Raw genomic sequence first — 25496 nt, 5'->3', positions numbered from 1 at the left:
GTAACTAAAACTGCATATGCATTGTAATAAGGGCCTTTTTCATTTCACCATTCTTTACCTTTTACAGGGCAAAACACATACTAGAGAATATGTTCATTTTACAGCATGAAACAAATCAAAATAAAATGGGAAAATGATACATTTCCCATTGGTAAACACCATGTATCAAAAGCAAAAGAAAAGTATGGTTTGACTTGGAAAAAAGTATATCACTTAAACCAGAATATTCAAACTGGAATGAAAAAGATTACAATCTTCTGAAAAGGTTTATCAAAAAACAATGCATAAAAAAACTTTAATGTGAAGTTTGAATTAAAATTTTAAAATTACTATTTGAGGGCAACGTACTCTAAACTCAGGAAAACACAACACCAGGGTGAAACACATAAGTTGAAAACAGTGTTTTAAATTTGTACCTACCTTGCCCAAGATAGAATCATTTGTCAAAAAGGAAAGAAACTACCTGGTCACGATAATCCTAGAAAATACAAGTTAAATCTTCATTTCTGGTGTGAAACCTGTTAACAAATCAATTCACTTGATATGATGCTCAGCTCAATTCTTCGGTTGTTTAAATAATAGTGCTAAGTAATAATATAGTACAACTAGGGAAATTATAAATATTTAAGAGGATTAAAATACCAGCAGAAAACATATTTCATACGGATTAAAAGAAAAGCATTCATTCAAAATACTCCTGGATATGAAGTCAAAATAATCCCATTAGAACTTTGAAAGAGAGAGAGAGAAGCCCAAAAATCCAGTTTGAAAGCTAAGAATAAATACACAAACTGTTAAACCAGGAATAGAGATGACTTGGAAACATCTACTTACATCCATTTTAATGAAGAGTTAAAGGATACAATGTGTTAAAGACATATGTAAAACGCTAGTAGTGGAACAAGACAGAGGACTCAAATTTTGTTTATAGCCTAAATAGTTACAAGAGACTTTGAAAATGTAGTGTAATTCATGTTTTCTTTCCAGTTTAAAAACTTCTATTCACTGCCTCTATCTTTGGTGTCACTGCCACCGATGAACACAGGATACAGCTTAGAAACCTAATTACTACTTTCAACTAGGAAAAGGCAAATCAACATTATTTCTTTAAAAGTAAAGATAGGAAGGACGCGGTCCTACTTAATTTTGTCTCACGGCCCCACAATGTTATGAAATATCATGCCAAAATGTGAAAAGTTTGAAAGGGAACATCATCATTTGCTAGAATTGCACCCAAAATTTAGCTACTGTACGCTGGTGTGATGACAGTGAGTAGTATGCAGAGGCTACAGGACAACGTAATATACATGTTTAGCTCACAATTAGTCAAAGGAAGGGTCAGTTTAATGGGAAACTGAAACGTGGAGGGCATAATGCCCCCAGGTAAATATGCTACAGCTTGGTTCTCTTGCCCTTTAAAAGGAGAGTGTGATTAAGTTAAATTTACACAAGCATTATGAAACACGGTAGCTGTTCATGATTAAAATAAAATTGCAACGTCCATTAACTTAACAGTGTTAAATATATTCACATGATCACCACTGTGATTCAAAATGGCCACTAGTGAAGTTACACAGCAAGATATGTACATAACATTTGCCACAACAGTGTTTGTTAAGTTCGACCTTTTGCAGACCAGGTAATTTTATGAGACAAATAATCTTGCATCGATTGCTTTCGTATTATGAAAGGAATTAAATGCTGTGAGCAGTTTCATTTCTCTGGGGGAGGGGGAGAGGGCAGAACCTCTGAAAAGTCAGTGCAAATTGAAGAACGTTCTACCTTCTTGAGTCGTGGAACCTGCTGACCAAGGGACGATTCCTATAAGCTGAGGATGGACACATCTTAAGATATTAAAGGATCTCCTAACGCAGTCATCGGCACGGAGCAGGTATCTGCCACAAGGAGGAATCCCAAGTTCTATAGCAGGGCCTTCTGAGAATACGGCTGCTGGGGCGGAGGTGGCTGCTGGCCGCCGCTCGTTGGGGCAGCGCTGACGTTAGGTTATAGTTTGGCATCTGGGACAGGCTAGTTCCTGCGTTCTGGTATATAGTGACATCGGTGGTGGTGGCAGCAGCCGCGGCGGCAGCAGGAGGACTGTACACCGAAGCCTGCTGTGGGATACGTACTTCCCTGAACAGAGCTGACCATTGTGCTGCAGAGGGGAGAAACACTCAGATCAATACTGCCTTACAGGGCCACTGAGCGATAAACAGGACAGCTATTCATTCAACAGTTACTCACACATGCAATCCATTCAATAAACACTTATTAAATAGCTACAATGTGCCAAACGCTGTTATTTTAGGCACTGGAACATCATAAAGAAAGAAGAGGGAGGGAGTTCCCATTGTGGCTCAGAGGGTTAAGAACACGATATAGTGTCCCTGAGGATGTGTGTTCAATCCCTGACCTCATTCACTGGGTTAAGGATCCAGCGTTGCTGGGAGCTGCGCCGCAGGTTGCAGACGTGGCTCGGATCCAGCGTTGCTGTGGCTGTGGTGTACACTGGCAGCTGCAGCTCTGATCTGACCCTTAGCCAGGGAACTTCCACATGCCTCGGGTACGGCCCTAAAAAGAAAAAAAAGAGAGAGAGAGAACCCTTCTACCTACTCCCACTAACACATGTACGCCCTGAGCTATTGTGATATTCTGCCTCCCTGCTGTCACTGACCAGCTCTGCCAGCGCGCCCCTCCACTTGCTCAATGGCCCTGTGCCTTCAGAGCTGCCTTTATTCCCATCTCAGCCTCCTCCCTTCCCTTTCCCAGCCTGGTGGTCAAGTTTCTACTATGGTGTGAGACACTGGGTTAGCTGAATCAAGAGACATACAAGGAGTTAACGTGGAGATCCCCCCACATTTCTATGACAAGCGTGAAACAAGCTACACAGTGGGCAAATGCCTACGATTTTCAAAATACTGCCTATTTTTAAACTTTTCTTTAATTTCTAGATTGTTTATAAGTCAATGTCGGTCAAGTCAATGCACTTGTACTTGTACAAATTAAACCAGTTCACTATTATAATAGAGAGTCACTTACTGCTAGTCTCCACCAACTAATGTAGCCCTGCAAGTAATGCTGGAAACATCGCCCATTATCATCCCACATGTGCCTCTCTGTGAGATAGAAAGTCTTAACAGCAGAGTTCCCAATGTGGCTCAGCGGAATGGAATCTGACTAGTAACCATGTGGACACAGGTTTGATCCCTGGCCTTGCACAGTGGGTTAAGGATCCAGCATTGCCATGAGCTGGTGGTATAGGTTGCAGACCCAGCTCAGATCCCATGTTGCTGTAGTGTAGGTTGGCGGCTACAGGCTCCGATTGGACCCCTAGCCTGGGAACCTCCATATGCTCTGGGTACAGACCTAAAAAAAAAAAAAGAAAGAAAGAACTCAGATTTCATGCTGTTGTTCACGTCACTAAGGGGCACAACGATGCTATTATGTAACGGTGAGACTAGGAGCTAAGCTCTGGTACCGAAATGTTTCGTATCTTAGCTAAATGGCACCTTAGTCCTCCTGCCCTGCCTCAGTTTCCTCATCTGTAAAATGGGGATGTTAATGTGCCTGCTTCATAGATTATTAGAGTAAATGACTTAATACAAGCAAAGCATACAGCACAATATCTGATGCTTAGCTATCACTGTAATCACTCCCACTTTGTTCTGTATTTCCTGAGCCCAAATGACAGTTCTAACGTCTACCCAGCTATGCATGGGTAAAACTCCACAACTGACTTTTCTCTCTTATCTCTGCTCTGCATTATCTCCCCACCTTGTCACCTACAGGCAATCGTTTGCTAATCTCTGAAATAACTCTTTCCCCATCCCTATCTTGTAGTTACACACACATCATTTCCTGCCTGATACACTTGAATCCTGGCTCCCAACCCCGTTCCCGTAAATCCATGTCTGCTGCTTCCATCTGAAGCTCTGGACAGCCTTCCCAGACCAGACCCAAGTTCCTTAATGGGGTATCAAGGACCATGCATTATCCTTCTGTCCATAAAGCCAGGAGTCTCTCCCACCACTCCCCGCACAGGACAGACCTCACTCCTGCACTAACACTGCACTAGAGTTCCCGTCACTCACAGGAAACGAATCTAACATCCATGAGGACGCAGGTTCGATCCCTAGCCCTCGCTCAGTGAGTTGAAGATCTGGCACTGCTGTGAGCTGTAGTGTAGGTCACCGATGCAGCTTGGTTCTGGCATTGCTGCGGCTGTGGTGTAAGCCAGCAGCTACAGCTCCCACTGGACCCTAGCCAGGGAACCTCCATATGCCTCGGGTGCAGCCCTAAAATAAAAGACAAAAAAAGAGCAAATTAAAAAAAAAAAAAAAACACACACACTGCACTGCTGGTAACGCCCAACACCTGTGTGCGTTGTCACCACTCCTCATTTCACTCATGCCGTGGGTACCATGCCATTTCAACAAAAACATACATGAGAACCATGTCTTTGTTCATAACAGAAAGTCTTTTTTACTTTTCCCCTCTGGGCTAAGAAAAGCTCAGCCTGAATGTATTTTCTTGACATTTCCCTGAACCCTGAAGCTGCTAAAGCACCCTGCACAGACCCATAATCTATGGGGTAATTACATGCACTGAGCGCGTTTCCCTCTACTTACCAGTAAGCACCTTGAGGATAAGAAACTACATCAATGGTCATCAAGGATTTGACCAGGGAACCAAGTATACACAGCAGGAAAAGGATGGTCTCCTCAACAAACAGAGGTGGGAAAACCGACTCATGCACAAGAATGAAAAAGGACCCTGGCTTACACCACCCACAAAAATGAACTTGAAATGGATCTTAAATTTAAGACTTAAATTTAAGACCTGAAACTGTAAAACTCCTAGAAGAAAACATAGAAGAAAGAAGGTTGTTGACACTGGTCTCAGCTGTAGCTTCCTGGATAGGATAGTGAAAACACATGCAACAAAAACAAATACCAGTAAGTGGGACTCTAACAAAACGTTTATCCACAGCAAAGAAAACCATCAACAAAATGAAAAAGTGATCTACGAAATGGGAGGGAAATATCTGCAAGTCATATTATCTGACAAAGAGTAAATATCCCAAACACATAAAGAACCCATACAAGTCAATGGCAGAAAAACCTGATTAATAAAAGGGCAGAGGCCTGCTGTGGCGAATGGCATCAGTGGCATCTCTGCAGTTCTGGGACACAGGTTTCGTCCCTGGCCTGGCACAGTGGGTTAAGGATCGGACGTTGCCACAACTGCAGCATAGGTGGCAACTGCAGTTTGGATTTGATCCCTGGCCTGGGAACTCCGTGTGCCACAGGGTGGCCAAAAAAGAAGAAAAAAAAAGAAAAAAAACTGTATGATTTAGCTCCTATCTTTGGCATGCCCATTGTGGGCCGCTGGATTAAGAATCTGACTAATATCCATGAGGATGCAGGTCTGATCCCTGGCCTTGCTCAGTGGGTTGAGGATCTGGCGTTGCCATGAGCTGTGGTGTAGTTGGCAGATGCGGCTCCGATTTGACCCCTGGCCTGGGAATCTACATATGTCATGGGTACAGCCCTAAAAAGGGGGGAAAAAAAAAAAGTACGCAGAAGACCTGAATAAACATTTTCCCAAAGACAGACAAATGGCCAACAGGTACATGAAAAAGTGCTCAGCATCTGTAATCACCCAGAAAAAGCAAATCAAAACGCAAGATATCACTTTACACCTGCTGGAATGTTTATGGTCAAAAACACCAAAAGTAACAAGTGGTGGCAGGGGTGGAGAGAAAAGAGAACACTTGTGCAGTGTTGGTGGGACTATAAACTGGTGCAGCCTCTATGGAGGCCAGCATGGACATTCTTCAAAAAAATGAAAAATAGAGCTACCATATGATCCAGAATCCTGCTTCTGGGTATTTATCTAAAGGAACTGAGATCAGAATCTCAATGAGAAATCTGCTCTCCTATGCTCACTCACAATAGCATTACTCACAACAGCCCAGATACGGAAAAACCTAAGTAACCATTAAGAGATAAACGGATAACGAAAGTGTGAGACAGAAACAGATACACCCATGCACATTGTTCAGCCACAAGAAAGGACACCTTTTCCTCGTGACAGAGAAAGACAAATAAAAAACGTTATGATCTCACTTGGAGCTAAAATGTCAAACTCAGACAAAGAGAAAATAAACACCTGTTTAACAGGAGTGAAATGAGTTAACTGAAAAATAAGTACCAAGATCTGGTCACCTTAGTATTAATACTGTCATCATCACTCAGGTAGCTTTAGAAAATTCTATCAGTACCACTCTCCCTAGTTATCAATAACATCATTTCTAAGGTGACAACCCTAGAACCAAAATTCTATGTAAAAGAATAATAAACTGCCTCCTAGATATGAAGAGAGGGACACGAAAAAACCTGCCAAGAAAAGAGAGGAAAAAATTTCCTCATTGAGCTCGATCTGCAATTCAAAAGCCTGAGTCAAATACGTCGTCATACACCTCAATCAAGCCGACTTCCACCCCCAGTTCTCACTCCTTCCAATTTTGTTGGCCCACGTGTGTTTGGCCATCGATTTTCTCATTCAAACACGCACACATGCACACATACACACACAACTGTTCCTAATACATTTATGTATCTTTTTTAAAACTGCCTCGAAACGTTTACAAGGAACTGAAATACCTAACTCACTGGCCTAACACAGCTCTTGAAATTTCCATCAAACATATTTATCAAATATATACTGAGTTCCTACCAGGTGTAAAACATTGTGCTACACAGATGAGGCCCTAAAGGTGAAAGATCAAGCCCAGCTCTCAAGATACGACAGCTGAGTGGGCACACAGAGGATGTGAGGCCACTTGAGGTTGCAGGGGTCCTGTGACAGCATCAGAGGAGGCACAGTGATGGAGAGGCGGGAAGGCAGGACGGCAGGACGGCAGGACAGGCGTTCCAGTAAAGACGAAGCTAACAAAGAATATGCAGGCATTAGCCAGGCGAAGAGGGCTAAATATTTCAGGGAACTGCTCTACAAAAAGCACCCATGTTTCCTGAGAGGCGACACTTCCAGCCACAGTCCATTGGCCATCAGGCCCTGGAACACAGCACAGGCCCTGCACCGGGGTTCACGTCCAGACTGCGCAAGTGGACAGGACAGGAGAGTCCCCAGCAAAGAGCAACAACGACTCAGCCCAACAGCAAGTTACGGCCTAAGCACCCACCCACAAAGCATCTCACTTACAAGAATAACTACTCAAGGCTCTAAGAACAGTTCCCAAGTAATCTCCAGTAACAAGCCAGCTGGATGGATCCAGCGGCAGGGAACGAGCTGGGAAAGGGGTGGCATTTCTGGCTAATGCTAAGATATCCAAGAGCCTCCTACATTTCTCAGGCAGAGAGGTCAACTTCTCAACAAAACCAACCTCTACTCACTTTGATCTCCTTTTAAAGCAGCATGTTACTCTGCTAATAGCTGCTCTCTACCAATTTCCATGCAAAGGTATTCGTTTTTACCAAATTACGACTTAAAGGGGAAAAAAAAAAAAAAAGAAGTCCTGGGAGAGACAGAAAGAGCTACACCTCACATTTTTTCCTAAGCTATAAAACCCAGTAGGGAGTGTTTCTGTTGCTGCGTGACACCTGTAACAGGCTTCCCCATAACCCTCGTCATGATCCCCCCAGGATAGTTAGATGCGCCCAGAAAATCATGTTTGAAAATCCCCAAGCATCCCCAGCGTGTGACTCTTTTGAGGATGCACACAATACAACAGTGAGGGCAGGGAAGGAGCATTCTGGGCAACTCCAACACTGACAGAAGGATTCCTGGAAACTGTGCCACCAAGAAATTTCTGCTGGGAGTCAACCCCATGACTTCACACACATGGGTGAACTCTTAAACCTGACTATTTGATTCAAAGGAATGACTTCAGCTTAGACGCCCATGACTTGAAGGAGAAAAAGCATTTATATAATTATGAATAATGTAATGCATAAATGCAGTCATGGACATGACAGGAGCATTGTAAGTAAATGACCCACACATGGGCCTGCTATGTTGTGTTCAGCTACACACCCCAGGGGTTGCAGGGGCACATGGCTTCTCATGTTGTCTCTCTTCGAATGGTTTATCTTGTTGGGATATATACTGACTTCCCGCACAGGGTATAAAGATGGAAGTGTTTGTCTCTAAGAGACTGCTCAGAACCACCAACTCTAAATTACTAATTACTAATTCCCGTCATGGTGCAGTGGTTAACGAAGTCGACTAGGAACCGTGAGGTTGTGGGTTCGATCCCTGGCCTCCCTCAGTGGGTTAAGGATGCAGCATTGCCATGACCTGTGGTGTAGGTCGAAGACTTGGCTTGGATCTGGCGTTGCTATGGCTGTGGTGTAGGCCGGCAGCTACAGCTCCAATTAGACCCCTAGCCTGGGAACCTCCATGTGTCTCGGGTGCAGCCCTGGAAAAGACAAAAAGACGAAAATAAAATAAAATAAAACACTAATTACAGGAACGCTTAGATTGTATATGAAACTGATGCAAAACGTTAGTTAGAAAACAAATTTACGTTTCAGCCGAGTCATTAGGAAATATCATCAGAGATGCAAATAAAAACAAACAAGGTGTTCCCACCGTGGCTCAAAAGAAACGAATCTGATTAGCATCCATGAAGATGCAGGTTTGATCCCTGACCTTGCTCAGTGGGTTAAGGCTCTGGCGTTTCCATGGGTATAGGTCACAGACACAGCTCAGATCTGGCATTGCTGTGGCTGTGGTGTAGGCCAGCAGCTACAGCTCCAATTCAGCCCCTAGCCTGGGAACCTCCATATGCCACGGGTGCGGCCCTAAAAAGCAAAAAACAAACAAAAAAAGAAATTCTGATAGGAATCTTAAAAAAAACCTAGCTAAACTAGGAATACAGCGGCTCAAGGAATCAGTATGACAGAGAGTAGCTTGCTGGCTGGCACTGCTGTCCTGCAGGGGTCCCTAGAGAACCCGCTCGTGGCTACAGACAGGGCTGACCCCCTGGTACCGGTGATGACACCTACCCTGGATGTTTCTTATGCACTTTTTATGATTACCGATGATCAGGGGCACGCAAGAGTTTTAAGAGCGCTAACCGCAAAGAACAGTCAACAATGGAATTACTTAGTGTAAGAGGCCGGAGTCGGCTGACTAGGAAGGGCTGGGCTTGCGGGCGGTGGGACGCCTCCTGGGCTGAGGGAAGACAGCTGCTCTGGGGGGAGGCTGTAGGTCTGGAGGTGGCTCATCTGTGCGGTCCCCGCAACCAGGTAAGCACCGCTTTGAGGAGGGCCCGGATATACCTAGAACAGTCCATGATGAGACACATTAGATGCTCTGAAAATCTCACAGGCAGGCCAAACTTTCTTCGTCGAGGCATTCAATTCCAAAAGAACAAATACATCTCTAAGATCTTTTTTTTTTTTTTAAGTTACTTCTCCTGATAGGCATTTTAAAAAGTATCTTTCAGTGAACTGGGCTTCTGATGATTTTTGTTCTTAGGTAAACAGTAGCTAAACTCATGTTTATCTCCATACAGAAGCAGAAGTGAAACTTATCTTGAAAATTTATACTAATATATAATCTCTTTCCATGTTGATATTGTAAGTATCTCCCTAAAAGGAACCCCCCAAAATGCTTAAAAAGTGTGTTTGAATTCACTGTTTTATAGCAATAAACCTGCACTTGTTTACACAGAGGTGTAGATGTACTTCCTATATTACACTTTATTGAACACAGAGCAAGCTAAGCTTCTGAAGTAGGGTCTGCAGTCTTTTTGGTTAAGGTCCCAGATGGTAAACGTGTCAGGCTCTGTGGACCACATGGTCTCTGTCAAAACTACTGAGCTCTGCCCATGAGAAAGTCACCACAAACAATGTAAAAACAAAATCAGAATGGTTATGTTCCAGTAAAAGTTTATTTTAAAAAAAAGGTGGGGAGTTCCCATTGTAGCTCAGTGGATTAAGAACCCAACATAGTATCTGTGAGGATGTCGGCTCAATCCCTGGCCTCAGTGTTGCTGCAAGCTGCGGTGTAGATCACAGATGCAGCTTGGATCTGGTATTGCTGTAGCTGTGGTGTAGACTGGCATTCATGCCCTAGCCTGGGAACTTCCATATGCTGCAGGTGGGGCTGTAAAAAGAAAACAAGAAAACAGGTGGGAGGCTGGATTTTACCCTTGGGCCACTATCTGCCTATTCCTGCATCTAAAAATTATACTTGTTTTAAGGCAAAGACACTAAAGCCTTAAATGCCTCCAAAATCTTAAATACACATAACATTCTAACTTTCAGTGGTGTTCACTAGCTTCTTCTATTTCATGTCTGAAAGGAGAAATGCACTGTCCAGGTAGTAAGACTCTTAGCAGCTCTAAGATAGTAACACCATCATCAGGAGATGAAGCAACAATCATCTTAGCACTTTGGTTAAAGCATGTTCAACCCACTACAGACAGAACCCAAATGGTCTTCATTACAAGACAGCTAGCCCAGTCCTCACAAATGCCATGTTTCTGTACTTCGCAAATGGCACAGGAAGGGTTCTGTCGGCTGGCTCACATTGGTATCGAGTCTCGGGGGCCGGTGTCAAGTAATCCCACGCTTCCCAGGCCTGGCTGCTCTCCTCCAGGGCTCCAGCCCCTCCCTTCAGGAGAAGTGGACCACGCCAAAAAAAATTCATCCGCACAAAGTTTATGCTGCTCTATAAGGATAAAAAGTGATGTCTGGCTAATTATTCCCTATACCCTGAACTTAATGAGTTTGTGGGAAATGGACTTTTAAAGTAGTTGCTAGGGGTGACCAGAGAAAAAAGGGCTCTAAACTGCCTTACATACATTCTCACGTAAAGGAAGGGGGGAAAAAAAATCCAGATTAAAGTGGCTCACTATAAAACCGAAAATTGTAGATACTCAGAAGAATTTAGCAGTAATTAGAAATTTTACTCAGACAAAAACTGTAGTTCTTAACCAGATAATTAGATGTGAAACTTTAAAAATACAGAGTTGAGGGAAGGAATGAATTAGGAGATGGGGATTAACACATACACACTACCATATATCAAACAGATAACTAACACAGACCTACCATTTGGCACAGGAAATTATACTCAATATCTTGTAGTGATCTATCCATCTATTTAAAAAAAAATACAGGAGTTCCTGTCTCGGCTCAGCGGTTAACGAATCCGACTGGGAACCATGAGGTTGTGGGTTTGAACCCAGGCCTCACTCGGTGGGCTGGGGAGCCGGTGGTTCCCATGAGCTGTGGTGTAGATCTCATAGACCTAGCTTGGATCCCGCGTTGCTGTGGCTCTGGCGTAGGCCAGCAGCTGCAGCTCCGAGTGGACTCCTAGCCTGGCAGCCTCCATATGCCACAGGAGCAGCCCTAGAAAAGGCAAAAAGACCAAAAAAAAAAAAAAAACCCACACACGCACACATATACACAGACGTTTGGGCGTCACGCCTGGATTCAGTATGTCTGAAGTGGAGCCAAAGCATCTATATTCTTTTTTTAAAGCTTGACAGTGACTAATGCTCACTCCTGCAGAAAAATAAATTTTCAGAAAAAGAACTAATGGTGTAGTCAGTATACTATACACTGTTATTTGTCAAGCAAAAAAAACTTTTATTTTTTTCTCTAAACATTACTTTTCGAAAGTTTCACATTTTACAAAAACAAAGCTATTCCAAATAATCTCAAATATATTTGAGAATTCAAACTGAAATACTTGAGTTTTTAAAAGCCTACCTGAGAACCAGAAACACCAGATGACTGAATGTAATACTGTTGATTCTGTAGTTTTGCATACATGGAATACATTGGGTCTTCATTCATCAACTTGGTGTACAAGGAAAGTGCCTCCATCACTTTCCCATTGAGTTCAGAGAGTTCTGAATGCTTCCTGAAATATTATACGGTAACATGAAACACAACTGCTATCTAAATGACACAATGTTCTAAATAAGATGCATCAAAATAGCAAAATTTGCAAGAAGTGGTATAGGTAGACATTATTAAAAATTTAACCTCATGACCAAAAAAAACCCTATAGTTTAGCTCCAAGGCAACTAAAATTGTTTAAGATTTAGGTACTGTGCTGGAAGGACTCCAGCTTTTTGTTCTTGACTTTACCTCAAAATATCCAGTTTCTCTACTTATTAACAGATGGGTCATTTGTGGGCTCTGATAATGCCACTTACAGCAAATATGATTAACAACAGTTACCTCTTATTTTAAAAAAAGACTAACATAGTCAAAGTTAAATAAATCCTCACTTACAAAAAACAGGGGACAAACAGGTCTAGTTTTAATTCCCACATCTACTAGAAAACAAGTGAATGAGAACTGGCATATCTTTAATAAAATAAAATAAAATACAGGCAGCTCTATTTCAATGCACAACCTAGCAAGACATGTAGGGAAGAAGGTACACAGTACAGATACAGCATCTGTTTTTACCTGTCAATATCTTCCAGCTTTTCATCAATGAGAGGTCCCATCTGGTGACACATGGCTAAGATGACAAAATTTGAAGAAATATAAGAAAATGTAGCAAAAGAAAGTGAGTTATGGATATTTGTATAATTTAAAGAAATAAAAGATCTAATTTGAAATAATAAAAATTCTATTATAATGGGAGTTCCCATAGTGGCTCAGTGGTGATGAACCCAACTAGTACTCACGAGGACACGGTCCGATGCCTGGCCTCACTCATTGGGTAAAGGATCCAACGTTGCCGTGAGCTGCAGTGTAGGTTGCAGATGTGGCTTGGATCCGTGTTGCTGTGGCTGTGGTGTAAGCTGGCAGCTGCAGCTCCAATTCAATTAACCTTAGCCCAGCAAATCTAAGATCGATTTTCCTGGGTATTTATAACGTCAATACTTTTTTTCTTTTTGTCTTTTTAGGGCCACGCCTGAGGCATATGGAAGTTCCCAGGATAGGTGTCAAACTGGAGCTGTAGCTGCTAGCCTACAACCACAGCCATAGCACCGCAGGATCTGAGCCTCATTTTTTACCTACACTACAGCTCACGGCAACCCCAGATCCTTAACCCACTGAGCGAGGCCAGGGATCGAACCCACATGCTCATGATACGAGTTGGGTTCACTACTATTGGGCCACAATGGGAACTCCTAACATCAATATTTTAGATTGATCATACAGATCTCAGAAAATTTTCAACACCAATTTCTATTTCACAACATTAAAAAAATGCTGAATAAGATCTTTTTTTTGTCTTTTTGTCATTTCTTGGGCCGCTCCCACGGCATATAGAGGTTCCCAGGCTAGGGGTCAAATTGGAGCTGTAGCTGCTGGACTATGCCAGAGCCACAGCAATGTGGGATCTAAGTATGCAACCCACACCATAGCTCACGGCAGCACCGGATCCTTAACCCACTGAGCAAGGCCAGGGATCGAACCCGCAACCTCATGGTTCCTAGTCAGATTCGTTAACCACTGAACCATGACGGGAACTCCAAGATCTTTAATTTGGGTAGAAAGTGTAATAATCTGAATTCCACCAAAGGTTTAAATTGCATATAGACGGGAAACTGTTCACAAAACAGTGAGAAATGTTGATATTCTTCATATCATTCTCAATTTTATTTAAATACAAAACTACTAGATACAACCTCTTATTACTCCTTATCATTCAAACTACTAGATACAACCTCTTATTACTCCTTATCATTCTCAATTTTATTTAAATACAAAACTACTAGATACAACCTCTTATTACTCCTTATTCTTTATATCATTCTCAATTTTATTTAAATACAAAACTACTAGATACAACCTCTTATTACTCCTTATTTGCAAGGCAAATGGAAAATAAGGCTCACCTTCAAGATGAAGTAACTCTGGAAGATCCGGCTGGTCATCACTGGGATCTGTGCTTTGCAACATCTGCAGCAATTGGTCCATTTTATCCTATAGGAATTAAACAGTTAATATAAAAAACAACAAATCTCTATGGGAAAAAACCTTCTCACCTCATTAATTAGATAATGGGTAGAGAAGGCTTGTACTTCATACATATAAAGAATTCACTTTTCTTCTAGGTACGTACTATCCATGTGTTCACTTTAGAATCATGTGAAGTCAGAGCCTTGAAAGCTATTCCTACTTATTTTGGAAACTGCTAAGAGAAATTCTCCCAAAAGAGAAGAAACAGAGGAACACCTCAACTTACAACATGTGAGTTCTTTAGTCTCTTAGGTCATGCTAGTGGATTTCTGTCACTGCTTTGGAGCAGCTGTAGCCTGGCCAAGCTGACAGCCGTAACTGCTCTCTCAAGAAGGCACGGCTTATGACTAACAAGTCCGTGATGACTCCACCACGGAGAACACAGCAGCTGTTTCAGCGAAGCTCAGCTCAGCTATATTACAGCTGTTCTCCTTTTAAGTGGCACCAGAAGGAGTGAGTCTACATTCTCTATCCACCAAAGTATCAGTTTGTCACCAAAAAAAAGGAGGAAGATTTGTAGTTTCTCTATCCTCCTATGTGAAAGGGCAGAAGGCATCTTAAAGCAGTGATTCAGATGTATCTCAGAATCTTTGGTTCTAAGACCAACAGAACTTATGCAGCCATCATTACAGAAAGACACCTACACATTATATTAGTATAGATATATCTGTAGGTATAGCTCTCATGTACTAACGAATACTAACATAATAATTACAAACTTTTCTCCATTTGTGGTTTTTACATATTTATGCTACTAAGCATAGCTACATAAGGTTAATAATTTCAAGACTACCAATTCGAAGCAAAATAGTTATTTAAACCAAAACAAAACTCTATAGTCTGCACAGGGGAACAGTTTGAGAAATAAGCTAATCACTAGAGTGAATGTGACACAGGTATATTAAAAAAAAAACTCTTCTCAAGTCAAAAGAATCTTGTAGTTTGAAATAGACATTCATTTTTCAACATAAAAGACTCATAATTTTCACTTTAAGTGGTCTGAAAAAAAAAGGTACATGTCAGAAGTTCCCTGCTGGCTCAGTGGGTTAATAAGGATCCAGCACAGTTGTGGCGTGGGTTCAGTCCCCAGCCAGAGAACTTCTGCATGCTGCAATTACAGCCAAAGAAGGCGGTGGGGGGGGAGGGGGTGGGGAGAAGGAAGGCACATATCAGAAAGGTTTGCCTGCAAACAAACAAACAAACAAACAAAAAGGAGGTGGGGATAAAATGGGAGTGAGAATCAACTAACATATGGGTAGCTTTTGTTCTGTTTACAAAATACTACACTGTATTTGAAATTACCTACTCTCACAGAAATAAGGTTTCTAGATAGAGCAACAGTCTGAGCCTACATGCGTTTTCCGATGCAATGATATTGGCCAAACCCCACGTATTCCTTGGCTCTCAGCACAGTCTTCTATAAAAGCAGAAGAGCATTCTGTTTCTCTAAAAGAGCACTCTTCAACCTTTCTGCTTCTGGTTTCCCTAAAAAAAAGGCTAAAGGCTTACAAATCCCTTCACGTGTTTTAAAGATGACATCTCATTTTTCACCAGTAGTTTAAAATGTTACAAAGAAGTTCCCACTGTGGTGCAGCAAGATCAGCGGTGTCTCTGTAGTGCCAGGACACAGCTTCATTCCCCACTCGGCACAGCGGGGTAAGGATCTGGTATTGCCACAGCTGCAGCACAGGTTGAACTGTGGCTCGGATCTGATCCTTAGCCCAGGAACTCCATATGCCTCAGGGCGGCCAAAAAAGAATAAACAAGTAAATAAAAATAACAAACACATAAATATTATTAAAAAATAAAAAGTGACAAAGAATAGAATTTCCAGAGAATACGGATATTAAAAAAATAAAAGTCTCACGTTCTTTTGAATACATTCCCCCCAAAATCTCATTACGACTGTGTTTGTAATGGTAAAAAAAAAAAAAAAAGACCCACAGAGAACTGGCTAACAACAGAATGATGAAGTGATAAATCCATTCTATGGGGGTGAGCAATGAGATCCTGCTGTGTAGCACTGGGAACTATATCTAGTCATTTATGATGGAACCTAATAACGCGAGAAAAAAGAACGTATATATGCATGTGTGAGGGGGTCACCATGCTGTACAGTAGAAAATTGACAGAACACTGTAAACCAGCTATAATGGAAAAAAAAATCATTACAAAAAAAATCCATCCTATGGGATGTTAAACAGGAATTAAAAATAACAAGTTACAACCACACGTACTGAGATGGTCAGAATGGGACTACAAAGGAACTTTCGAGGAGAATCTCTGCTTTGTCAATATTGTTTGAATTTTTATAGAAGCAAAATACATGCATTAATCAAGCACTGAATTTTATTAAAGGAGAGAAGAAACCCATTTCAACTTCAATGCCGAGTATGACGCTCTTCTGCAGGCAATCACTTACCTCATCAATATAGGCTTGTTCTGGCTCTGGTTCTATTGTTTCTACCTGAACATCGTCACTAAACTGTACCGTCTTCTTCTCCGTTTTGACTGTAAAACAGGTTAACATTTATCTTTTTCTTATCACAAACTTAAAATTTTATTTTAAAGCACTTTAGGTTCCAGGAAAGAACTTGGGCTTTTCTTATAGTTCCTTCAATCTGAGAGGCTCAAGTTAAGGGATGATTAGGTTGCAGATTTACACATTAATGACAGAACAGGACTTGATGAAATTCTACAAAGATTTCCTCATTTTCTCTTCTAAAGATTTTATTTTTTTCCATGATAGATACTTCATTACAAAAAAGAAAGAGATTTCTGGAACAAAGATTAATCACCATTACACATCAGAGTTCAGTAAAGTGGTGAACCAAAGACAAAGTTTTACAATGGCATAAATAAATTCTATTTAAAATATATTCTGTTTTCAAATTACCAGTCCTTTCAAAGAAAAACCTCTGTTTTCCACAGGCTACACTATTTCAATGTAATGAACCGGAAAACTAGCTACATATTCCCCACGCACCTCTCAGAATTTTCTTTTTAATAAGGGAATGACATCCAGGCCAGTGGAGACCTTGCGGCCTTGGCAGGGATCTGAATTTTTCACTAAATTGGTCTATATATTTTAGAAACATTATTTTTCGCAATGAAAAGGTGATTATTAAGGGGTCTGCAAACCAGAAGCACGTAATTCTCTTGCTCTGCAAAGCAATCTTTAAAAAAAAATTCAATACAACCTTAATCACTAATATAAGGTTACGATTAACACAGCAATTAATTTTCTCCAAAATAACATTGAGAGGCACACACACAGCTTTAAAGGAATGAATATCCTTTTTGGATCTTTTTTCATCCTTTTATCAACGTGGTCAATCACTATTTATAAAAATATTAACAATCAAGATAGAAAGAGGTGGTTGAGAAAGGGGCAGAATTAAGGAAAGGAAATAATATTTATTAAGCTATTAAATGTGCTTAATGGTATACTGCATTTTCCCCAATGAATCTCCAATACGATCCTAGGAGATATGCCCATTTTATAAACAAGTTTAACAGTGGCTTGGAAAGATTAAAAACTCTCACAAAGGAGAAAGCTAAAAATCGTCAAAGCCTGGATGTGAATGCCAATCAGACTAGCTCTACTAGCCTTACACTACTGAGATATGGCCTGTGATCTTACCCTAAAAACAATAAGCCACATCCCTTCTGTATTCTACACTGTGTGCTACCATGTGAAGTAGAAATAGTTCAATTTCCCACATAAGGAATAGATTCGTCCCACACGAGTCACCATAAACAAAAATTCTGCATACAAAAACAAAGTTTCAGCTGATTTCATTCTTCCATGAGAAAAAAAGGGGCATTCTGCTATGGATATTTTTGCTTTTTATATCTTGAGCTATTAACTAGTGAAAGCTGGGACAGCACTGCACTTGCTGCCACCCCTTAGAGAACACGTGGTGGACTTCACATCCTAACAGCTGACTATGCACGAGTTCACTTTTCTCTTAGGGACTGATGCTATTACTATGTGTGTATATATAAGTAATATTATATTTGTACATGTACACACATGTATGTATGTAATGTGTGTGTAAATATATATACATACACATATACACAAGAAATCTGATTGCATTTCCTAAACAAAAACAAGCTCAGTAGGTCACTTTCTAATTGACACATTAGGCAAAGTGGGATTCTGTGTCCTCATAAAGAACAAAGCCACAAGAGTCTTGCTAACACTCATTTTCCAAGCTTGAGAACTGTAAGGCCATTACATCAGCTCTGAGGCTCTATTTCTCTTTTGCATGAGGGTGAAACACATAAGAATAGCTAGATTATTCATTTTAAGACTACACTGCTATGTGACGGGAAAAAAAATCACTTGCCTACTATATCTACATGAGATCTTAGATCTCATCTTGAATGGCAGTCAAAGACAATTCCACCATTTCCATCAGCTAACAAGAAAAACCCAAACCTAAAAAACAAACAAATCCCACCACCATCAGTCCAGGTTAAAAAGTTGGCACATTATGTGCTGCCATTTAAACAAGGTTTTACAACATGTTTTTAAGTTTAACAAAAAAGAACCTTATCAAAGAAGTAGGTATCAGATTCTGTTTCTATGAAAGTGATACAAAGAGTTCCCTGGTGGCACAGCAGGTTATGGATCTGGCGTTGTCACTGCTGTGGCACAGGTTCGACCTCTGGCCCAGGAACTTCCACATGCTGCAGGTAAGGCAAAAAACAAAATTAAAAAAAAAAAAAAAAAGACACAGACATCCTGTCAATAACTAGGAGAGAGCTTTGTTTTATCAAAGATCTGTAATGTCTGGTCTGTTAGTAAAGCTTAATCTCTTGAAAGATATGTGTGCTTATGTTTTCAAAGAAAAGCAGGAAGTTCCCATTGTGACTCAGTGGGTTAAGGACCTGATGTAATCTCCATGGGGATGCAAGCTCGATCCACTGGCCTTGCTCAGTGGATTAGGGATCTGGCATTGCCACAAGCTGTGGTGTAGGTCACAGATGTGGCTTGGATCCGGTGTTGCTGTGGCTGCAGCATAGGCCTGAAGCTGCAGCTCCAATTCCACCCCTAGCCAGGGAACTTCCATATGCTGCAGATATGGCCATAAAAAAAAATACATAAAAGTGCTATAAAAATCTATTTTTATAATTAATACACAGACAGTGTGTATCATTTATTGTATAAATATTTACATAGTCTGTATGGTGGATAGGATTCAGTACCACGTACTGTTGGAAATAAAAAGATGACCAAGATAGAGATCCTTTCTTAAAACTCTTGTAAACAAAACATGACCAAAGCAGACCGTGATTTACAACCTTCTTTGATCTCTTCTACCTGAAATTATGGAAAGATGGGAAGAGATGAAATAGTCAACCACATAACTGTAGATGACCACTTTATGTACAAACAAGATTTAAAATTCTAAACATTAAGTCACTAACAGCAATCTTTCTAGATAAGAACATATTTCTATCTCCTTAAAAAGAGGAAAATTATGCCTCAATCTTGATGATTCACACTTGTCATTATGAGGACCAATCAAAGTACTAAGCAGAGAGTCAGAAATACAGTGAACCGCGTACTAACACTTCCATTACTGGCAGTTACATCTCCTGCAATGACTATGCCTGCCGGCAACATCACTTTTCCTCCTTGGCCCCATTTCTAGTTTGATTCTCTGAGTCAGCCAACGTATGGAAATCAAAAAATTACTTACATGATGACTTATGGCCCCTTCTGAGTATGTGACATGGAGGCTTAGGAAAGTCACTATGCTGCTTGGAGGCCACTGCTTCCCTGTCTAGGGCTAGACACTAGAAAACTGGTCTAACCTCTGAATAGGGAGACTTCTCCCTAGGGTTATACTGCCTCTGTCACACCTTAATCAATTAACGAAATACAGAATGTATAGTCTATAGCGCTTCTTAATCTGCATTTTTACAATGACATAATATATATACATATACACACACACACACACACACACATATATACATATTCTTTTTTTTTTTCTAAAGAGAAATCCATAGTCTGCCTAAAGATAGTCTTAATAGACAGAAGATTTCAACTCTTAGATGATTAGGCAGCCTCATAAATAATCTTTGAACAAACACCACAGAGAAAGCCTCTGCCTCAGAAAGCTGAATTATGCATGATCATCCATTGACAGACTGGAAAATACTTACTCATTTCTGGTTCAGCAGTGAGATCCGCAGTCACAAAATTAGAGGGAAACAAGCCCATTCCCTGATGGGTTTCACCTTTCCACCAGTTGGGGTCACTAAGAGGAACAAAAAAGAATGCTTTACTATAACAAAGAATTTTTATTTCTATTTATCTTTTTTGTTTGTTTTGCTTTTTAGGGCTGTACCTGTGGCATGTGGAAGTTCTCAGGCTAGGAGTCAAATCAGAGCTACATCTGCCAGCCTACACCACAGCCACAGCAATGCGGAATCCGAGCCACATCTTCGACCTACACCACAGCTCAAAGCAACACCGGATCCTTAACCCACTGAAAGAGGCCAGGGATCAAACTCACGACCTCATGGATATTAGTCAGATTCATCACCGCTGAGCCACAACAGGAATGCCTCTATTTATCTTTACATTTTATAGTGTTTAATTTATTACCAGATTTGAATCTCTTGATAATGCAATGAAGGAGGCAATGAATGGATCATTAGTTCAAATAAGAGATGAGGCCTCAGAGAAGATAAGACACTACTGAACACACACTGCTTCATATTGTGGGAGGCTGATGAATGCTTTGAGGATCTAATATAAGGCTTTGAACTCTTGTCCCCAAAGAGAGGTTCCCACAGATAAAAACTGTCAACTTCAGGAGGTTCACAGCCTCCAGCCTAAGAATCCTCTGCAATAAGATGGATGGCAGGCTCTCCAGCCAAATCTCCATTCCTAAATCAGTGCTCTTTCTAGCACACACAAGCAAATTTTCCCCCAACAGGAGAACACACATGACAGACAACACTATTCAAAGCACAAAATGTTCACGAGAAACACACTCCTGGGCCCACAGCCATGCTCAGCACTGGGTCCCCAGCGCTAGGGATAAGGGAAGCTAGCAAGCTCTCAAGAAATATTTTGGGAATGAATGAATGACCAAGGTTTTGTGCAAAGTCCAGCTAATGAGATCCAACTATTTTCTTCCATTCAAAACAACATATTAGAAGGTAACTGTGATAATATAGGAATAACCTTAAATCTATTTATCTTTAGAAACCACTGGTGGGAATTCCCACAGTGGCTCAGTGGTTGGTGAATCTGACTAGGAACCATGAGGTTGCGGGTTGGATCCCTGCCCTTGTTCAGTGGGTTAAGGATCCGGCGTTGCCGTGAGCTGTGGTGTAGGTTGCAGACGCGGCTCGGATCCCGCGTTGCTGTGGCTCTGGCGTAGGCCAGTGGCTACAGCTCCGATTAGACCCCTAGCCTGGGAAACTCCATATGCCCCGGGAGTGGCCCTAGAAATGGCAAAAAAAAAAAAAAAAAAAGATCAAACTAGGCCTCCAAAACAAATAAAAACCATTTAAGGAGCTCCCGTAGTGGCGCAGTGGTCAACGAATCCGACTAGGAACCATGAGGTTGCGGGTTCGGTCCCTGCCCTTGCTCAGTGGGTTAACGATCCGGTGTTGCCGTGAGCTGTGGTGTAGGTTGCAGACGTGGCTCGGATCCCGAGTTGTTGTGGCTCTAGCGTAGGCTGGCAGCTACAGCTCCAATTCAACCCCTAGCCTGGGAACCTCCATATGCCGCAGGAGCGGCCTAAGAAATGGCAAAAAAAAAAAAAAAAAAAAAAACCATTTAAACGACAGATGAGAAAAAATTAAAACTACAAAATACGAATTCAGGAAGTATGACACAAGCAAAGCAACTAACTGTTATACAGAGAAACTATCTGCATCAATATTTTATTACGTTTGATAAGGTGTTCAGCAGGAGTAATACGAAACACACTATGTATTTTCAAATGAATTGTTCAACTTAACATTAACCATCACCTGTCATCAAGAACTGTAATAATTTCTCCAGCTTTAAAAGTAAGTTCATTATCTTCAGCAGCTTCAAAGTCATATATAGCACGAACTTTTCGGCCTTCGTGTTGGTGGTTAGTTAAGAGGCTGGATGTGCTGGGATACAAAGTGGAAAGGGTGGTTGACTGCTGCCTCTGTTCCTTCAGGGACAACTCGATGGCTGGAAAATAATGGGTTTAAAAAGACCCCAAATGTTAATATATCCAACAATCCTAAGAAGTACAAAAAGATACCTGAAGGTAAAAGGCGTTCTTCTTTCAATAATGTAGCGGGAAACTGGGACATATCCTGATGTGACATACTGAACAAAAATAATGCCATCAATTGTATTTCATTCATTCACAACTGAAAGTTTAAAAAATAAACTAACAAAAAAAAAAACTGAACAGCATGACAACTATTTTTACTGAACAGGTTGGTACAACTTAAATTATTCTGAGTAAAAATTAAATCCAGTTTTTAAATGTAGCTGCAGATACTTTATATTTTCTTTCATCTGTTCAATGCATTTTGGTAGCTTCAGTTCACCAAATAATTATCAAAATCACTTGGGAGGTCAAAAGTCCTCAGCTTGAGTCCTTTACAGAGAACTTAATAAATCCGAGTCTCAACAATAATGTCTGAGAACCTGTACATGATTGTTCCAAAGGCAGTTCTTAGGTAGTCAGTCTAAGAAACAGAATTTGGCAATAATGACAGTGAAGTCTCACCTAATAAATGCCCTAAAATAGACTTCTGCCTGCTCTTTCTCCTCCCCCAATGCAGGCCATCACCACATGTCACTCAGGCTCTGTCATTCTGTCATGTAATGTGAACAAACTGATCACCCTGCTTTCAACTCAACCCTTAACCCCTTCTTTTTTTCTACATCTATTCCAGATCAATGAAAGACCAAATGGGAAAAACACAACTTTAAAACTATCATAAGAAAATTCAGGAAAATATCGTTCGGGATCCTGGGGTAGAGAAAATATCTTAAGACAAAAAAAAAAGCAAAAATCGTAAAAGAAAAGCACAGCAACACAGCCACAGCAACATGGGATTCAAGCCACATCTGCTGCTCATGGCAACACTGGATCCTTAACCCACTGAGCCAGGCCAGGGATGGAAGCCACACCTCATGGTTCCTAGTTGGATTCGTTTCTGCTGTGCCACAATGGGAACTCCAGAAAAGCAAAAATTCTGACTATATCAAAATTTAACCTTGCGTTGCTGTAGTTGTGGGGTAGGCCAGCAGCTACAGCTCCAATTCAACCTCTAGGCCTGGGAATCTCCATATGCCACAGGTGGGGCCCTAAAAAGACAAAGATTTCAAAAAAAATTTTAAACTTGCTTAATAAAGTATGTCTTTATCAAAGTTAAAGTGTAAGCCAAAACAAGAGTAGATATCTACAAGACATATAATAGACAAAAGATTAAAATCCAAAATACTTTGCTTTTTAGTGCCACACATGCAGCATATGGAAGTTTCCAGGCTAGGGGCTGAATCAGAGCTGTAGCTGCTAGCCACAGCCATATCCACACAGGATTCAAGCCGCATCTGCTATCTATGCCACAACTCACGGCAACACCAGAGCCACTGAGCAAGGCCAGGGACTGAACCCGCAGCCTTATGAATGCTAGTCAGATTCATTAATTGCTGAGCCACGAGAACTCCACATCATTATCTTTTTAAAAAATAGAAAAATACAATCAGAACAGCTAATAAACATATAAAAGGGGACTAAAGCTCACTAGTAATCAAGAAAATAAAAATTTAAATAATTAGAGATCATTTCAAACCTATCAGATTCACAAAAATTAAACTCTGACAATGCCAAATGTTGTCAGGAGATTAAAATATTAAGAGCTTTCATATACTGCTGATGAAAAAGGAAATAATACAATTATTTAGCAAAGCTGAAGATGTACCTAACTCCATCAGCCAACAATACCACAAAACAATCCCTCTCTCTCTCACACACACACAGGAGAATGTGGACAAGGACACTTAATGCAGCATGCTTGTTAAAGTAAAAATTAAAAAGAAAATTAGAAAACCCAGATGTCCATTAGTAGGAGGACATATAAATTACAGCATATACTTACTAGTACATGGACTATGACAGAGCAGTTAAAATAAATGAACTTGATTTACATGTCTCATTATAAACAGATCTCAAACATATTATTGCATGAAAAAAAATAGTTGTAGACAGCACCTACAGTACACTATTTATATAAAAAAATATTTGTTGGGCACCACAAAGTATTTAGTAGTGTTTATGAACACACAGCACAGTCAAAATAATATAGACACAGAGACTGGAAGGAACACATGACGGTAGCTGCCTGGGAACAGGAGAGGAAAGAGGAGATGCTAAAGAGGAGAGATGGAGAACAAAGCAGATTCCAGCTTCAGCTGTGAGGTTCTTTTATTTTTAAATACCTCAGGGGAAAAAAATATCAAATATCAAAAGAATATCACTTAGGCAGGTCAAAAAACTGTACCTTTTGCTAAATCTTCTTCTTCTTTCTTGTTAGCCACAGTCCCAGGATCCTTGGCTACCAGAGCTGGGCTTGCTTTCGCTTGTTCTGCAGCCTAACATACGGAAAGGAAGACGATATTTGAAACTTGTTCTCAAATTTTCCTACCCCCGACTAATCTAATAAGAGCTTGCAAGACCCTTCTCATCAAACTACCACAGACTTCTGAACAGGAAAGAAACCCGAACTGGAGCAGCCAGCACAGGAAGAAGATAAGGGCAATGGGGGCTGACAGCCACATCACTCTCTCCCAGACTTGCATGAAGAGCTTAAACTACAAGCAGGCAGTATGCAAACCAGAGGAGACAGACTAGAGGAGATTTAAACATTTTTAGAAATATTTTAAACCAGAAAAAAGGGTTAAGAGTGGGAAGGAAATGACTACTTTAAAAACACATAGTTTTAAATTCTTTTAAACATCTATTCAAGAATTACATTATACTGTTCCTTTCTGGATCAACAGTCAGATGTTACCTTTAAGAACCCAGATGCGTATGTAATATAGATGCTGATGTAATTATACTATTTTGTAAACCAAAATGCTAGTAGTTAATTCTGACAACAGATTATTGTCCATCTTAAATGTATTTTGTAAATAAAATAGACTACAAGTAAATAAATATGGAATTACAAGCTTCTAAAGCTCAGTTTTTGCGTGGCCATCAAGGCAAATCAGACTCCAGCCTCATTTTCAATTGTTCCATCAGTTACCAAAAACTGCTGGTGTGTGCAGCACCTCTGACACACCTGGTGTGTGCACACACCTCTGACACACCTTTCCTTCTACTTATAACATGCTCCCCTCCGGCTCCTTTTACTCCATCCACATTTTTCCCGATTGAATTTCAACTCAGTAGTCAGTGAACAGCTAAAACATCACTTTCTCAATGAAACATTTCTAAACCCTGTAATTAAGCATTTCTCTGATAACCGTTTTAAACAAGGTACGATGACACGGGG

At 40.7% G+C, this 25496-nt stretch overlaps 1 protein-coding gene across 1 annotated transcript in view; it reads right to left on the bottom strand.

Moving 5' to 3' along the window:
- Nucleotides 1-825: 825 nt before the first annotated feature.
- STAM (signal transducing adaptor molecule) overlaps nt 826-25496 on the bottom strand; it is a 67611-nt gene continuing 42940 nt past the window's right edge. Inside the window, 11 exon segments of the mRNA XM_047754937.1 lie at nt 826-1982; nt 1985-2114; nt 2116-2155; nt 9130-9305; nt 11748-11901; nt 12459-12513; nt 13844-13931; nt 16390-16478; nt 20151-20245; nt 21978-22170; nt 24501-24591. Of these exon segments, the coding sequence (XP_047610893.1) occupies nt 1921-1982; nt 1985-2114; nt 2116-2155; nt 9130-9305; nt 11748-11901; nt 12459-12513; nt 13844-13931; nt 16390-16478; nt 20151-20245; nt 21978-22170; nt 24501-24591 (1173 nt within the window). The 3' untranslated portion in view covers nt 826-1920.

Source organism: Phacochoerus africanus, chromosome 12 (genome assembly GCF_016906955.1).
Source record: "Phacochoerus africanus isolate WHEZ1 chromosome 12, ROS_Pafr_v1, whole genome shotgun sequence".
Classification (NCBI taxonomy): domain Eukaryota; kingdom Metazoa; phylum Chordata; class Mammalia; order Artiodactyla; family Suidae; genus Phacochoerus; species Phacochoerus africanus.
The sequence above is the reverse complement of the archived record's forward strand: the minus strand, read 5'-3'. Positions and strand labels throughout refer to the sequence as shown.